The 16,835-nt window shown below is 61.5% G+C and overlaps 1 protein-coding gene across 1 annotated transcript; it reads right to left on the reverse strand.

Annotated features, from left to right (window-relative positions):
- Positions 1-102: 102 nt before the first annotated feature.
- Positions 103-15,969, reverse strand: MYO1F (myosin IF). The gene is made up of 28 exons (XM_082330990.1): positions 15,875-15,969; positions 11,807-11,944; positions 9,806-9,895; positions 9,240-9,334; positions 8,511-8,598; positions 8,192-8,281; positions 7,897-8,028; positions 7,684-7,818; positions 7,476-7,608; positions 6,894-7,090; positions 6,680-6,760; positions 6,371-6,457; positions 6,119-6,205; positions 5,684-5,851; positions 5,516-5,601; positions 5,047-5,128; positions 4,836-4,942; positions 4,406-4,504; positions 4,188-4,332; positions 3,889-4,003; positions 3,036-3,205; positions 2,759-2,904; positions 2,299-2,445; positions 2,069-2,217; positions 1,694-1,777; positions 1,354-1,555; positions 856-1,022; positions 103-762 (listed from the first exon to the last, which is right to left on the reverse strand). Exons 1-28 carry the CDS (start codon positions 15,875-15,877, stop codon positions 686-688), a joined length of 3,300 nt encoding a protein of 1,099 aa, XP_082187116.1. The 5' UTR covers positions 15,878-15,969; the 3' UTR covers positions 103-685.
- Between the last annotated feature and the right edge of the window lie 866 nt (positions 15,970-16,835).

Genomic DNA, 16,835 nt, shown 5'->3' on the forward strand with positions numbered 1-16,835 from the left:
GCCGAGGACGGCAGGTTCCACCCCATGCATCGACCCTATGAGAAATCAGGGACCGGCGATGGCGCCCCAGTCCTGCTGCGCCCTGTTGCCCTGCTTTGCCTCGCTGCTGCCCCGGCAGCTCCGGGCCGGCTGCACCAAGAGGTCCAGAGTCACGCCTGGATGTGGAGACACCTGATCCCGTTTTCTGTGTTCAGCATCTTCTGGATGGTTGAACATGGGGAGAATGGGGCTGCCTCCGACGTGTGTCCGCCCACGTCCCTACGTGGGGACACGTGGGTGCAGGGCTCTTGTCACGGGGCCAGCGGGAGCCACAGGCCGGCACCAGGGTGAAATACAAACGCTGGGTTCAATTTTTGTACCACAGTGATTAACAATAATCCTGTTCATACCATACAATCACTGAAGCAGTTCCACTCCCAGGCTACAAACCAGCAGTAAAGAGTAAGTCCTTGCTGCAGGAAGGTCACCATCTAAAGCAGCTGCGGGATTCAGTGGTTGGCACCGGCACAGCCCGGCAGCCAGCACAGGCCAGGGGGGCTCGCGAGGAAGCGCTCGCTCAACGCCAGTGTCGGTGGAGAACCGCTGTGGAGCCGCCGCCGGCCCCTTCAGCACGGCCTCGGCAGAGCTGGGGTGGGAGGATGGTGACCCCCCCCTTGCCTCCGGCCATGCGGCTGCTGCACCTGGCTCAGATCTTCTGCACGTAGTTCCCAGGGAAAAGCCCTTCCTTGCCGTGCAGCCGGCCTTTCCACCAGCCAGAGATATCTGGGAAAGGGGGAAAAAAAGAGCCGGGTCAGGCATGGTGCTGTCATGGGGCACAGCAGGGAGGAGCTGGGCAGGGCGGGAACCCGCCGGTACCTTCCAGCAGGATGTCAATGATGTCCCCTACGTTGAAGCTGAGCTCGTCCACGTCCTGCCCGATGTACTGGTAGAGCGCCTGGCAGCGCGGCGTGGCCGCCTTGGGCTGTGGCTTGGGACGCCCGGCCGGGGGCGGCCGCTGGCTCAGGCTTCGCCGGCGCTGCATGCTGCGGGAGCGGGAGAAACAGCGTTCACACCAGGGAGAGCGGGAGGGCGCAGGATGTGCCGCACCCTCCTTCCCACCCTGCTCTCCCCCACCGACGTGGTGCTCTGCGCCTGCAGCTCAGCTGGGTCTTCCCAGTGCAGGGAACTGGGAGAATTGGGGTATGCAAGAGCCTGTCCTGCCAGCAAGGGCAGATTGCCCGGAGCTGGTTGGGCTGTTGCTCGGTTGGGCAGCTGAGCTGCCTAGAGGGAAAAGAGCATCTCCTGGGACTGGCAGCAGTGGGAGGGGAGGATGGGGCAGCAGGCAGGGGACGTGGGTGCCGGTACAGGACCTACCCGGCCACCCCCTGGTCGGGCACGTTGAGGAAATCCATGTTCTGCTCGGAGGGGGGCCGTGTCTTCTGCTGGCGGGCGGCGTTCCGGGCAGGCAGCGCTGCAGCTGGTGGCCCCCGCGCCTGCTTCTGGGGCGCTGAGTAGGTGTCCCGCTGAGCCCGGCCATCGCTGCGTGGGAACTGGGGTGCCCCATTCCTGCAGGCACCTGGAAGATCGCCCCCGGGGACGGTGCATTACAGGGGGCCTGTGCTCAGCCTGCACCCCCCCAGGAGCTCAGCGTTGGCTGGAGCCAGGCTGGGGTCCCTCCTCCCCAGCACCCCCCCTTCGGCACTGCCCTCCTCACCTCTGGGTGCCGGCGGGGCGCTTCGGGAGGGCGCCGGGCACCTGCTGCCTCCTTTGCTCTGCGTTGCCCCCTTCCTTGTGGGCTCTGGGGGGACACAAGCCCCCCGTTAGTTGATGGCCCTTGGAGCCAGCCGGGGGGGCTGCCCCTGCAGTTTGCCCCTATAGTTTGCCCCCGCAGTTTGCCCCCGGCCGCCCTTTTCCCTGAAATTCCCCGTGCTGCCCCATCACCTGAGCAGAAGTGCGTCCCTTCTGGGTGAAACACAAACCCCACAGCGCTGGGGTACACACTGGCTTGTCCCCAAGCCTCTGCCCATGCCGTGCAGCCCTGGCACTCCTGTCCCCCTGACCGCTGCCACCCGGGCACCCTGGCACTCACTGGCATTCCTGGGGAGCCCATCGCCGATGCTGACTGTAAGGGTTTTGCCTCCGGCTTTGAGGGCAGCCACGTCGCCCTGTCCTCTGACGAAGGTGACGTTGCGGGTGCCGCCACCACCCCAGCCCTCCTTCTTCACCCGAAACTGTAGTCTGGGGGAGAGAGAGGGGCCGTGAGGCCATTGGGATGGGACCCTGTCCTGCTTTGTCACCCCTCCCGGCCTCCATCCTTACGTGTCCTTGAAGGAGAGGCACAGCTTGGTGCGGGTGAGCTCCTCGTAGCGTTTGCACAGCAGGCTGATCAGCTCCGTCTTGAAGATGGACTCCAAGAAATTGTCGGCATTGTTCTCGTGGAGGATGAAGAAATCATCCTGCCTGGTGCTGGAGGCATAAGCGGGGGCAAGGCTGGTGCTAGCCAGCACTGGGGGGGAGCTGGAAGGCCCCACTGGGCCTCAGTCCACCCCGAGCAAATTTGGAGGGTGATTTAGGTGGAAACCTCCCTGGCCTCCAAAGCTCCATCTGCAAAGCACTCTGCAGGGAGCCTTCTCCCCACAGCCCGATGCCCCGTTGCCTCCATGGGCGAGGGGCTGGGGCCTGGTGGGGAGCACCAGTGCACGGAGAGGCTGGTGGGGCTGGTGGGTGAAGCCCGACTGCACGGACCCCCCGCCCGTGGAGCCCGTGCTAAGGGACGCACCTCAGCGAGACGCCGCTCACCGCCTGGAGCTCCACCTTCTTCTTGAGCACCTCCTTGATCTGCCCCTTCTCAGGACCTTTCTTCACCTTTTCCCGCCCGATCAGGTAGAAGTACTTGGGGGTGAGGATGAAGTCCCGCTTGATGGGCTGGGAAAGGGCAGGAGGAGGGGGTGAGGGCATGTTTTTAGGGGGGCATGAGCCCTGCACACATCCCACCCAAGGGCAGCCACCACAAGCCATGGCTTGGCCTGTCCCAAACCCCAAGTGGCTCCACGTACCTTGAACCTCCGGTCGTACTTCGTGATGGAGTCGGCGAAGTCTATCCTCTCCCGCTTGGCCAGGAACTGGCGCAGCTCCGGCCGCTCCTCCATGCCCAGGTAATCACCCACGAAATTCCTGTTAATGCTGTTTCTCCTCCGCTCTTTGAAGTTGTAGAGGATGTTGGAGGCTGCGTGGGACCCCAAAGCGATGTCGGTCAGACAGGGCTCTGCGCCGGTGGCTCAGCCCTCGGCCCCTGCCTGCCTGCCCTCCCAAACTGGCTGCGGGAGCTGTGGGAGCCATCGCAGACTGTGGCAGCAAGAAGCGGGGCTTGTTTTATGCCACAGGAGGAATCTGAGCTGCTTGAGCTTGGCTGGCTTTGGAACCCATTAATAACCCTCAAAAAAACATGTGCTGTGGGAGGGAGGGATGGACCCAGCTGCTTTCTGGGTTTTCCCCCTTGATTTTTCACTGCATGCTTGGAAGGGTGGAAAAACACCCTCCATGGGGTCAGGCGGCGACCACTGGCCTTTCCCATCCCTCTGCAAATGCTGATTCTCAGCTACTCCTCTCTGTCTCAGCACAGGCAATGAAATGCAGAGCAAGACAGTGAGAGGCTCTGGTTTCTGTCCTATGGCCCCTCCCAGGAATGGAAATAGGAGCAAAAAATCCGTGCTCTCCTTTAAGATGTAGGAAAAGACCGCAGGCATCTGATGGTCTGGTCCCTCCTCACCCCCCTCCTCATTAGTGCCGCAAATAGGAAGGTGCTGGGCATCCGCTCTCCTGCCGCTCTGGCAGCTGGGCTGTCCCCAGCAAAGGGCACCCTAAAAGGGGTGCTGGGGTGCCGGTGTACCCATCCTCGCCCGGCCTTACCCTCTTCTCGCATCTGCTCATATTTCCGGATGGCGATGTGCCGGCGCCAGGCCTTCTGGATCACCCGGGCAAAGCCGTCGAATTTCCGCTCCCGCATCTCTTCAAGGAGGAAGAGCTGGGGGGACACGAGGTGCTGAGCCCGGCCGGCCAGGGGCCGCTCAGCCCCCATGCTGCATCACTTCTCCAGCATGTCGGCACCCCAAACCATCCCCAGCGTTGGCCAAAGCGATGCTTGGCTGTGTGCAGCGTCCCCTGGGGATGCTGGGTTGCGGGGTGAGCGGCAGAGCTGGGCCACCTACCGATTCGGGGTTCTTGACAAACACCTTGCTCCGACCCATCTGGTACTGGTCCGGGTCCATGTTGACGGAGCGCAGCAAGTGCTGGACCCCTTGCCGCTCGTCCCCGCGCCACGACGGCCATGTCTCGGGGGTGAGGATGGCGTAGCTGCCGGGACAGGGGACGTGAGTCGTGGCTAGGCTGCGGAGACCCGCCATCCCCCATCCTGGTGGTCGCTCACCGTTGCAGGAATTTGTGGAAGAGGCGGCGGTAGGCGAAACCTGCCCGGCGCACCCGGATGTTCTCCTTCAGCCCCAGGTACTCGACTTGGTGTTTCACCCTGTGGAGCCGGGAGGGACACGCTCGGCGTGGGATGGCAGGTCAGTGGGCGACCTACCCAGACCCCTTGGCCACCGCTTTGCACGGGGCCTCAGCTGTGCACGCATGAGAGCTTCCTGGGGCTCAGATGGAGCCTCTGGGTGATGCATGTAGTGTCCCCGCACCCTCCTCAGCACCCACCTCGTGCTCTCCTGGGTCTGTGGGCAGCACAGAGGGACCAGACCCAGGGTGCAGTTTTTGGAGGAAAGTCGGTCCTGGCCACGTCTCCATGGCCGGCTCCCGTTCCCCAGGCTCTGTGGGCTCACTGATACATCGTGAGGGGCCTCTGTTACCTGCTCTCCTCCCAGTCCCGGGGTTTCTTGGTCTCGTTGGGCTTGATGCAGCGGATGTAGTGTGGCGTGCACTTCATTAGCGTGTTCACCAGGTCATTAGCCTGTTTCTGTTGCAAGGATCGACCTCTGTAGTGTTAAAGGTGTTGGTGGGAGCCCGTCACCCTGCTGCCACCCCAGAGGCAGCTACTGTCCTGCTGCCTCTGGAACGTACCTTGATTTTGGAGCCCGCGGTGGTCGGTCGTCCCTTTTTGTCAGAATCCAGCTTTTCTGGGAAAAGCATCTGGATGAAACCACTGAAAGGCAGGTGACAGTCCCTGGGTGAGAGCCACCAGGCTCCCCAAGCTCAGCACACGCTGAGCTGGAACCAGCTCCAGCTCTGCTTTCTGCTGCTGGAAAATCCTGCACCGTGGCTCAGCCCGTCCCCCCACCTGCCCCCAGGCCGAGCAGCATTGGTGCTGGTGGGCGAGCACCCCTCTGCCCAGCCCTGCAGCCCCTGGATGCCGATGCACTCGATGGGTAGATGCCACCAGTGCCTGCAGGGCAACGCAGGATGCTGAGCAACCCAAGCTGTGGCTCCAGCAGAGGCAGGACCAACAAAGCTTTATGGTCTGGATGTTGAGGATGCTCTGCCCCAGCCCTTTTGGGGAGGCCCCTGGGACCACAGCACTGCCAGGACTCACTATTCGCTGCTTTGCATGAGCTCGATCAAGTCAGTGAAGAGCACGTCCCGGTTGCGCTCGCAGAAGCCATTCACATCATAGGAGACCTGGGGACACGAGGGGAGCTCAGTCCCCTGCCGCTGTGGCCGGGTCCGTGGGGTGCTGGGTGCGGGGTGTGGGGTGCCGTACCTTGCCTGCGTAGTGGTGGATGACGAAGCCCGAGCTCCAGCTGTTGAAGTGCTCGTGGGTGCCCACAGCCGCCTGCAGCTTCTGCAGCAGGGTCTGGTCTGCCCCCTCACCGGTGGCATGCATCGTGGCACAGACGTCGTCCAGGACGCTCATGATCCCAGGGGGATTCTGGGGGAGGGAGAGTGAAGCCATGGGTGTCCAAAGGCTTCAGGCAGGGCCCAGTCCTGCATCTGCCTGTGCTCAAGTGCCCCGCACTGGTCAAAGCTGCTTTGTGCTAAACTGCAGCTTAGGTTAAGGATGCAGAGCTGCTGCTCTCCCTGGCAGGACTGGCTTCTGCCACCCATCCTCGACAGCACCCAGCCCATCCAGCGTCCCCCTCCCTGGGTGCCTTGACTCCCTGAGAAAGCCTTCCCCGGAGGAGAGGACCCCACTCACCAGCTTGTTCTCTATCAGGTCGCACACCACCTTGTTGTTGAAGTACTGGATCTGGGTCCACTTGATCCCCTCCTGCACGTATTCCTCCTGGGGAAGCACAGGGAGAGCTGGATGAGCTCCTGACCCATGGGATATGCTGCAGCCCCCCTGCTTCGGCTGTGGTGCTGGGACTGGCTCGCGGCAGGAGTGCAGGGTGCAGGAATTGGGGCACTGGTGCAGCCCTGCAGCCCCCCCAGCCCAGCCCCGCCGTACCTGCTCTGCCTTCAGGGTCAGCTCTATGAAGATCTGCTGCAGCTTCTCATTCACAAAGTTAATGCAGAATTGCTCAAAGCCATTTTTCTGCAAAAGGACAGGAGATGAAAGAGAAGATGGGGCTGAGTTGGCTTCTGCTCCTCTCACCGCATTGGGGGGACCCTAAACAGCAGAACCTTTGGGTGCTGTTCCAGGGACCCTTCTTGGGGCCACTGACTGCTAACAGCCCCCTGCTCCAGCCGCTCTCCTTGCTGCATGAGCAGGGAAGGACATCCCCCAGCTGGGCTCCTACAGCAAAGCAACACATACCTGGAATATTTCAAAGCCGTAGATGTCCAACACCCCGATGCTGTACTCCTCATATGGCTTCTGCATAGCCCGGTTGATAGACTGCAGGGAGAGACGGGACAAGTCACCTTCATCGGGGGCTTAGGGCGATGGGACCGGCTGCACACGGGAGCAGATGGCAAGCATCCCCTCCATGCCGCAGCTGTGCTTGGCCCAGCCCGCCGGGACCACACACCTCCACGAGGAAGTCGAAGACGCGCGTGTAGAGCCCCTTGGCCAGGGCATCCCGGGTGTAAGCCGCCTGCTCCACGTTGAGGGTGACGGTGATGGACTCGGAGCGGCCGCCCCACTTGCTGTCCATTTTCCTGCTGGTGACCTTCTCATTGAGGCGGTCCTGGTCGATCCCCAGCAGGTAGGCAGGGAAGGCCAGGGCTGGGCAGAGGGGGCGGGGGGGGTGGTCAGGGCTGCCTGCTCCCCGTACGTGCCCGGCACACTGCCCGCAGCCGCTGCTGGACCCCCCAGCCCCGTCTGAGTGCAAAGGACAGCAGCGGTGCGGTGACTGGGCACGTGGGACGTGGTACTCCCTCTGCTAAATCCCAGCAAGTGACTCCTGGCATCTGGCCCCTTGCTAATTAAGCTCTGGTTGCGTCATTTGCTCGCTGCCTCAGTTTCCCCATGTCTAACATGGGGAAGATGCTGACACTGCCTCTCTCCTCTGCCAGAGGATTTGTGCTACAGAGAGTTTGCAATTCATTGTCAAGGGTCTCTGCGAGCATCCCCACTTGCCCCCCTGAAGCCAGGGGAGTTGGCTACTCACAGTCAGCATTTTCCACCCGAGCGTAGTTGCCTTCCTCCCGAAAGCTGATGTTTCCCAGGTGGAGGATCCCCGCCACGATCTGCAGCACCAGCTGCTGGTCCTCGCCCCGGATGCCGATGACCTGCATGGCGTTCTGGGGGCACGGGGAGCCCGTCAGCCCCTGCCTGGCCGCAGCCGGCTTTGGGGACTTCCCCTCCTGGGCACTCACCATGGTCTCATGGAAGTCGCTGCGGTCGTCTGTGCCCTCCACCTGGTATGTGTCCGACTGGTTCAGGTAGTAATAATAATCCGGGCTCATGATGCCCAGGTTCTGCCGCTGCTCTTGGGACGCCCCTTCGATGAGCTGGGAGAGAAATGGGAGCTGCGGTTACCCGGCCCCTGGCTGCCGCAGCAGCCCGGCCGGCTCCGTGCCCCCCCGTACCTGATAGTAGATGTGGAAATTCCTCTCGCACTCGTTCTGGCTCACCACCCGTGACTTCTCCAGCAGAAAGTTGGAGATCTTCCCCCCATCGGGTTCGCCGCCCCGGCTGAACTGGATCTCGAAGTACTTCCCCTGCCCCAGCACAGCTCCCGCTCAGAGCCGCGGCCCCGGCCGTCGGGACTCCTCACTGCCCCCGGCCCTGGCTTCTCTCCCCCATCTCCCACCATGCTAGGAGCATTGCTGGGACGGATCCTGGCCGCGGCGCTGACCCTTTGCACCTGCCCTGGTGACTTACAAAGCGGCTGGAGTTGTTGTTCCGGACGGTTTTGGCGTTTCCGAAGGCTTCCAGTAGCGGGTTGGACTGCAGGATGATGTCCTTCACGTGCTGGGGGCAGAGGAGGGAGAGGGCTGAGCAGGGGGGCCACACGCCTGCACCCCACTGCAGCAGCCCTGCCTCGGGGCTGAGGACAGACCCGGGGCTTTGGGCGTCCCCAGCCCTGCAGCCGGGGCTGCTCCGCGTGCCACCAGCAGATGAGGGGAGCGGGGGGCTGAGGCGGTGGGACGTGGTTGGGAGATGAAGTGAAGCGCGGCGGTGCTGTGCCAGGCAGCCATACCTGCACTTTCTCGCCACCGCCGGACACTTTGGAGATGTAGCCCATGATGTATTTTGCCGCCACTGTTTTCCCAGCCCCGCTTTCTCCGCTGTGCAAATGTCAAAGCAGAAGAGATGTGAAGCGGCCCCACCAGAGTCGCCCATCCTGGGGTGCTTCAGGGTGGGATGCTGGAGCAGGGCCGGGGGGTGATGGCGGGTGACGGGGCTGTGGCCTCCCTCCTGCCGTGTACTCTGAGTGTGTGACAGCGCTAACGCGGGGGCCGGGGCTGCCTGGGTGCTCTGGGGGTGCTCTCGGATATAACTGGGACCAGAGCAAGGCTGGGCGATGAGCCGCTCTGGGAGATGTTGGATTTCTTGTTGCTGGATTTTGGAGGGGAGGAGGGAGACGTGGGAGCCTCAAGGGGAAGTCTCTGGCCTTGCCCCACATCCTGACCATTTGCCTTGCAACACTCAGCCGGAAAAACACGTTGCACAAGGCTCGGTCCCTGACTGGGACAACCCGGTCGTAGCCCTGGCTGATGCTCATGGCCCAGGATGCCGGGGTCCCTCCAGTCACCCCCACCCGCTGGGTCCCCCAGGACCCACCACTGGGCTTCAGCTGCCTCTCACCGCTGCCAGGCCGCTGTGTTTAGCCGGGACGCCCCCGGGATGTGGGGACAAGGGGTGATGGGGGCAGCTGGCCCCAGACCGGTGGCACAGGGTCCCCAGCTGCAGCCCGCGTACCCCCTACCTGATGATGACGCACTGGTTCTCCCCGTCGATCAGCATGTTACGGTACATGTTGTCGGTCAGGGCATAGATATGAGGGGGATTTTCATACTGAGCCTAAACAGGGGACAAGGACAGCAGCACTAAGCAGAGAGCAGCCATCTGTCCCCCGCACTGAGCCCCCTCCCCAAAACCCCTTAACTCTGCCCATGCATTGCACAAGGCAGTGGCACATAGCAGGGATGGGGAATTAATCTCTTCCCACAAACATGAGCTAATCAGCAGCGTGTCAGATGTTTTTTCAACTCCCCTCCTCCTTGGGAAGCTCGTTGTGGCAGAGCTAGTCGCTCGGGCTGGATTTTACCATGTTTGGGTCGCTTTGGTGTGTATTTATGAGCTGAATTTCCCAGGAATGTGGATCTGCGCCTGAGTCCTGTTACATCAATGTGTTTGGGAGCACTGAACCCTGCAGCACCCAAAGGGCTAGGGAGGATGGGGAAACTCACGGGACACCCCCAGGTGTTTCGCATCAAATTAAACCCAGTGAACCCCTGGCCAACCCCGCCAGCCGGCGCGCAGCAGCCTCACCGCCCCCTGGTACAGCTCGATCTCCCGGTCGGTGAAGTACGGCATCTGCTTGAAGGGGTTGACAGAGATGAGCACTGGCCCGATGTAGGTCTGAGCAGCAGGTTAAGGTCCATGCGTCCTTTCCCGTGTTCCCCCTTCCTTGCCCCACTCACGGCACTGGGAGGCAGCATCAGTGCGAGCAATGGAAAGAAAGTGGTTGGGGGGTCCCTGCCTCTTCCTGGAAGCTGCACCAGGAATACCATGAGGGTTTCCAGCTTGGGTGCAGAGCCACCACCACGACTTGGTGCTCTCTCAGCCACAGGGCCTCAGTGCTTCGCTCCCTCAGCCCCAGGGCATCCCCCCCCAGTGTGGCCAGCACAGGGTATAGCATCCCCTCAGCTCCCCAACCTCTGGCTGAGGATCAGCAGCATGTCCAGCATCCTGCAGCCTCCCGGCATTCACCTTCTGCTCAGCTGCTCATGCTCCACCTGCGGCTTTTGCAGCAGGAGACCATCTCCATTTTACAGCCAGGGAAACTGAGGCACCAAGAGGGGAGAAACCACAGGCTCCTGCCTTTCCCCAGCCACCCAACCACTCTGCCTCCCTCAGCCCCTGCCTGCAGCATTCCCGGGTCACCCAGGTGTGGGCAGGGGAATGGAAAAGCAGTGAGATGCACCTGGAAATGATGCAGCAGCAGGATGGGGATGAGCCCCTGGCACCCCGGGGCAGGTGCTGGGGAGATGGAGGTGAGGGATGGAGCAGTGTTCCCCTGAGCCCTCGGTGTCATATTTTCGGCCCACCTGACAGCAGGGGCGGGGGAAGAGCAGCCGAAGAGGCAGGAAGAGAGGGGCTTTTCTGGGAAATGCAGAAGCATGGGGTGTTGAGTCATGGCTAGATGGGGGCCCTGCGTGCAGCAGCACAAAAAAAAGGAAGAGAGATGCTGCATGGGGTATTTTTTCCTCCAAAAAAAAAGCCAACCCCAAACCCAACCCCTAAACACATTTAAAGCCCCAGGCCTGACAAAAGAGTGGGGAGGATGGCTGCGTCACCGCTGGCCTGGGACAGAGCATCGCCTTGTAAGGACAGAGCTGCATCTTCAGGGAAACCACAACCACTTGCAGTGGTGTGAGCAAGCGACTCAGCCCCACTGTCACTCGAGACCCCACCGTGCCTGGCTCTGCACGGCAGGGATTTTGTCCTCTTTCCCACCAGAGCTGGCCACCCACCAGAGCTGGGGTGCAGGCGAAGCGGGTGTGATGGTGCCGGGGTGCTGAGCCGGCTGCATTCCCAAACAGGTGTGGGGCGAGCAAGGCAAGGGCTCAGCGCCTTGAATCGTGGGTGTGGGGACACCACACCGCATCGTGGAGCCCGAGAGCCGCTGAGTCTCGTGCACGGTGCTCAGCTGTGTCAACCCTGTGATGGGAGCCAGCAACTGCAACACTGGGCAGGGTGGGAGCTTTGCACCCTGCGCTGGTTTGATGGTGTCCTACGTGGCCTGACACCGGTGGCGAGTGAGGGGTGGCACCTCCTCCCTGTGTCTGCAGGGATGCTTCCGCTCCGTCCAGGGTTTGCTTGGATTTGCTGTGGGTGCAGAGCAGCCAGGGCACGCTGTGGGCATCGGGGGGGTTGGGTGACACCAACAGGGGACGAAGGCCACTACTGCCACTGGGCTCCAGCCCCCTTGGCACAGGCAGGCGGGTCTCCAGTGTGCAGGAGCAGTGGGAGACAGCAGATGGGGGGCTTTGCTCAGCGCTCTTGGCTTTGGCAAAGGAAGGACCAAAGTGGATCCTGGGGCATAGCAGGATGGGGGTCACAGTTGCAGTGTCCCTGCTGAGTGCAACTCAGTTTGGGAATGGTGGCATTCCTCCAGCCAGCCCCAATCTTGTCCCACCACTGTGTGGGGATGGGACACTCTGCAAGCATTGAGGCAGCCCCAGTTTGGTCCATGCCCTGGCAAAACCTTGGAGCACAGCCCTGCCGCTCCCTGTCCCTGTCCCTGTCCCGCTGCCCCGGGAAGGATACAAAGATGTAATCGTCCATAAAACGCTTCTTGAGGTTCTCCACAATGGCCTCCTCGGAGATCTTGGAGAGCAGGACCATGTCGTCCACGCCGCTCTGCTTGACATTGTGGCTCTGCCAGTGGAAGCGCTCCTTGCTGCCCTGCGGAGAGAGGGCCACAGCGACTGCACCGGGGCCACCACCGACGGGAGCGGGGCTCCAGGCCTGGATCTGGCCCCAGCTCCCCCTGGGCTGCTGGTAGCAGCCCCACCCTGGCTGTGGCTCCAAAACGGACACCTTCAAGTGTGCAAAGAGCAGTGGTCTGGCCACACTGGGAACTTGCAAAGCTCAAAATCCCAGCGCTGCTGCCCCTGGGCTTGCCTCATCCCTCTGTCCGGATCCTGTCCCACCGCAGGTCTGGCACCCTGGAGAGGAGCAGCTGGGGCGCCGACAGCCTGCGGGCATGTTTGTAACATCACCCCTGCTCGTTACGGAGGTGACAAAGGACTAAAGAAGCAATTGCTGCACAGGATCTGCTTATGAGTCAAAGGGGCAGCAAAAATAACCCAGGGGAAGGGCAAAAATTGCAGCCGGTGGGGGCATCCCCAGCACTGCGCATCCCCTCTGCCCCCGCATCCCCTTTGCACCAGGGCAGAGGTGCGACTGTGCCCCCGTCACCCTTTCCTCCCTACCCATGGAGATGCCAGCACCCACTTTCCAGCTGCCCCCCAACTTGCCTGGCTCTGTCCTCCCGGGACCGTGAGGAAGCAGGAAAACTGGGCTGTGATTTAAGCCCTTGAGGGGCTAAACACAGCCCTGGGCTGGGAGGGGAGGGTAAGATTTCACCATGCAAAAAGAAAACTACTCAAAGGCCCCCTGTCCTTGATGATGCAGAGGAAACTTGCTGAACACAGCTGCAGCACCTGCATGGCCCCCGGCACGGTTCCTGGAGGGGACACCCCATCTGGACCTGCCCACGGCTCCACTGTGCCCGTCCCACGGCCCCCGCAGTTCTGCTTTCACCCCAGTGCTCCCGGCACCAATTTCACTTCTCCTCCCCTCGTCGCCCTCGGCCTCTTACTCTTTCCATTTCCCTTTTCTTCTCTTCCCCTTTTGTTTCATTTTCCTATTGGCTCTCAAGATTTCAGGCCTCCGGACCCCGACACCTTTGCACCTTCCCTTCTGCCCCTGATTTTCTCAGGCTGCCCACAGCCCCCCCGGATGCTCAGCGCAACCCGGCACTATCGCGATGAGGGACAGAGGGACCCTCATGGACCACGGAGGAGCTTGGCAGCATCGTGCTGCTTCTCCCAGCCACCTCCCTCCCTGCTGGGCTGCTGAGCTCTGCAACCCAAAATACCATCCCTGCCCCCCAAAACCCAAGTGCCACTCAAGCCCCCGTAGCTGGTGGAGGGGCTTTTGGCTTTGTTGTCCCACTACCTTCCCTTGGGACGCATGGACCTGGGTCAGGGGGGAATTGGGGCTGCTCACGCAGCCTGAAGCCACGTGGGGAGCTTCTCCTCTTCCTCCTGTTTGTTGCTTATGGGCCTTTTTCTTGCCTTCCCCTCTTCTTCCTCGCCTCCATCCTAATAAGCCCCTAGAAAAGCCACTTGGAAAAATGCAGGTGGGCTCAGTCATCCACTCCAGGTCACTGTGCTGTCACCCAGGGAGCTGTCGGTGACCCCAGGAGCTGCCCAGCTTGAACCCAACCTGGCCAAAACCTTGTGCTTCAGGTGGAGAGGAGCGGGTCGGGAGGAGCCCGCGGGGAGCCCGACACCTCGGTTCCCTGTCCCCTGCCTCCATCGCCCTGAGCCCTCTGGCGCAGGCACCCTGGGCTCACGTGGCTGGTGATGGCACCAAATTAAGGCAAATATGAGCATTTCCTGTATTGCAAGCTCGGCGCTTTTGAGCTGACACCCAGAGTTTCTCCTTCAGTCAAACGAGTGCTCAGAGCTGTCAGTGGCGAGCGTGTGCCCTCATGACACCTCCTCTTCCTCTGGGCTCAGGTTAGGTGCTTTCCTGGCTCAGCCGGGGCACCTGAAGCAGCACAGCTGCAGGGAAAACACCAGCTCGCTTTAAATGAACGTTTTGTCCCGGATATCTGCAGGGCCGTGGTTGTTTCCACCCTGTTTCTGAGAGCCCAAAGTCTGCCTGGCTTTCCTCAGCACGTCCTGAGGGGTGGCACGGGGGGTTCGCGGGACCAGGGCTCACCAAGCTGGGTAAAAGCCTTGTGGGGAGGATGAAGAGCAATGATGCTCCTCGAAACTGCGGCATTGCCTGAGCTCAGTGCCCAGCAAGCCCTTGTGGGACGAGGGCTGCAGGCAGCATCCCTGCAAGGAGCGGGGGCACAAACTGAATTTGCTTTCAGAGGTTTGGGGCAGTGGTTCTTCAGTCCCCCTCTCTGTTCCAGGCCAAAGCAAGGGATGAGCAAGGGAGCAGCAGCTCGACAGCCACCGCTGTGGGGCTCTCCAGGGAAGGGGACTGATGGGTGGCCTGGACCAAACGCTTCTGTGAGGCCTTTTCATCCTCAAGCTGGGTAGGGAGCAGCTTTCAGCACCCCTTGGCCTAGGCTTCCAGGTGCAGTTTGCAGCCACTTTGCACAAGAGACTTTGCTCTGCTGGTGGCCCCATGCATGACGGGTGCACGCGTGGGGACCCCCATCAGGACCCCCATGAGTGCCCCAGCTGAGGGCTGCGGGATGGGGACCGTCACCACCGCAGGATGCAGCCAGCGCTCATGATAGCATCACTGAGGCAGGGAGGGGAGCGGCCCTGTGGATTGCAAAACATCATCTGTTTTTCTTCAAAGCTCAGGTCTCAGCCATCAAAAAAACCCTACAAGTCCCGAGTGGGGAGCGGACGCAGCCCAAGGAGGCACCTTCTGTCTCAAGACAGGGCAAGACCAGATGCAGCCAACACCTTAAAACCACCGGAAACCTTGAGAAGAGCAGCACAAGGTGTTGCATCGCTGCCACAACCCCACCAGCTCCGAGGCACAGGCAGTGTTTGGGGATGGGGTGTTTCCCCCAGCATTTTGGGGATGGGGGCTGACCCCGGAGCTGGGCCCCAGCAGAGTCGGGGTCGTGGCTGCGGAGCCCCACGGCCCTTCGTGAAGCCACAAAACCTCTTCAAGTCTCGGGTGGTGGTAGGGAGGGGACTGTATTCATGTCTTGTGGGGGACAGCATCTGAGCAGCCTCTCAGAGGTGGCAACCACGACTGTGGGTGACAGAAGGCTCTGTTTCAGCCTGGCCACCATCCCCTTCCTGGCTGGGTGGAAATGTCTGGGGACAGCATCACTCCGAGACACGGAGGGAGCAGAGCCGTGCGCTGAAGGATGCGGCTGCGGCCACACTGTGCAAACCATTAACTCCATGCCTGAGCATCTCCCTAATTTTGAGAGCTTTCATCTTCCTCTTCTACCTCCAGATCAACTCCCAGCTGCCCTTCCAACAGCCCCGTGCCCTGCCTGTGGTCCCTGTTCCCCGCATGTGCCAAGGTGCACGGTCCGACCCTGGGCACCAGCACCCAAAGGGTCCTTCCCGGCTTGAGCCAGCGTGGGGGGTACGGCTGCCCCTGGCAGCCCCTGTGCTCTGCCTGTACGACGCTTTGCCCACACCCTGCTGGCACCATGAGCGCTGAAACCAGAAGCACTGATGGGAAGTTGGGCCAAGAGGAACACGAGGGTTCTCCTGTGGGTACTGCACCATCGACAGGCAAAATCAAGCCCACTTTGTGTCAGCCCAGCCTCACCACCTGGTGCCCTCCATCCTGCTTGGGTCAGTGCTTCTGGGGGCACCGACCTTGCACCCAGCACCCATCCCCGGGTGCTCCCCACTGCTGCGTCCTGTGCCAGTGCCTCACCCAGCCCCAGCTCTGCTCCCTGTCCCCAAGCTTGGGCAGCACCGTCCCCGCTCCAGCGGGGATGTTGAGTGGGCTCCTGGCACCTCCTGGAAAGCAGCAAGGGACCACGATGGGTGCAGGAAAGGACAGGGCTGAGATAGCCCTGAGGTGGCACAAAGAGAGGGTGACATCCGCAGGGTGCCCGAGGGAGACAGGGTGGGGGAGCCCAGCGAGGGCCCCGCTTGCACTCACCATGGTGTCCCTGCGTCTTGCCCCTGTGGATGGGATGCTCGGGGCTTCTGTCACCGATGGCCCAGGTCCATCTCAAAGCGCTTCGCTTTTGTGTTTCTGCTGCAACTACAAATTGCAACTAATTTTTTTTTTTCCCTCCTCCCACTTCCTCATTTCGTGCCTGTTTGCTGGGGGTGGGGAAGATGAGGTCGGCTCTCTGTTGCCAGGGGGAACCTTGGGGTGGCCCTGCCCAGGGTGACCCCCACCTCTCCTGCAGATGGGTGCTGCTGGTGCTGGGGGTCACCGACCTGGGTAAGTGAGTGGATGCTGGGTGGAGTCTGGCAGGGATGCTCAGAGCCTCCACAAAACCTATCGCCCCCTCCCTGAGGTGACAGTTTGATGCGTCCCCCTCCAGGGGTGGCCAGTCAGTGCTGCGGGATGCTCTGCTTTACGGTGGTTTTAGGAGCAAGATGCTTTTGGTTGCTGCTTTTTTTTTCAGGTCTTTTGAAAAGGCCACACTTGAGGAAACGTTTTGGCTACAAATGGGCCAAAGCCGTTTCAGAGAGACCATAGCTGGAGCTGTGTGGGGGATGAGAGTGGGGCTCCCCGCGGGGGACGGCCACGGAGGTGTCCCCACAACGACTGCAGAGCCGGTGCTCCTGCAAACCCTGCACACACACAGACCTGTCTTCATGCAACAGCCCTGATGTGCAAATGCACTTGTGCAAGCCCCAGCTCATTGCGATGGTACCGCAACGCTGACCCCAGGCTATGCGTGGAGAGCCCGTGATGCTGAGCGGTTCTGGCCCTACCCAAGACTCTATCGGCGTGGGCCCAGCTCCTTGGCAGTGGTCAGCCCTTCACAGAAAGTAGCCAAGAGGATGCAAAGAAAACAGGTATGCTGTAGTGGGAAGCCGAGGCCTGAGCACAGGTCTCCACCGCCATGTCCCCACTGTCCCCTGCAGACCTGCCATCCTGAGAT

This window comes from Platalea leucorodia, assembly GCF_965183815.1.
Source record: "Platalea leucorodia genome assembly, chromosome: 21".
In the NCBI taxonomy this organism is placed as follows: Eukaryota; Metazoa; Chordata; class Aves; order Pelecaniformes; family Threskiornithidae; genus Platalea; species Platalea leucorodia.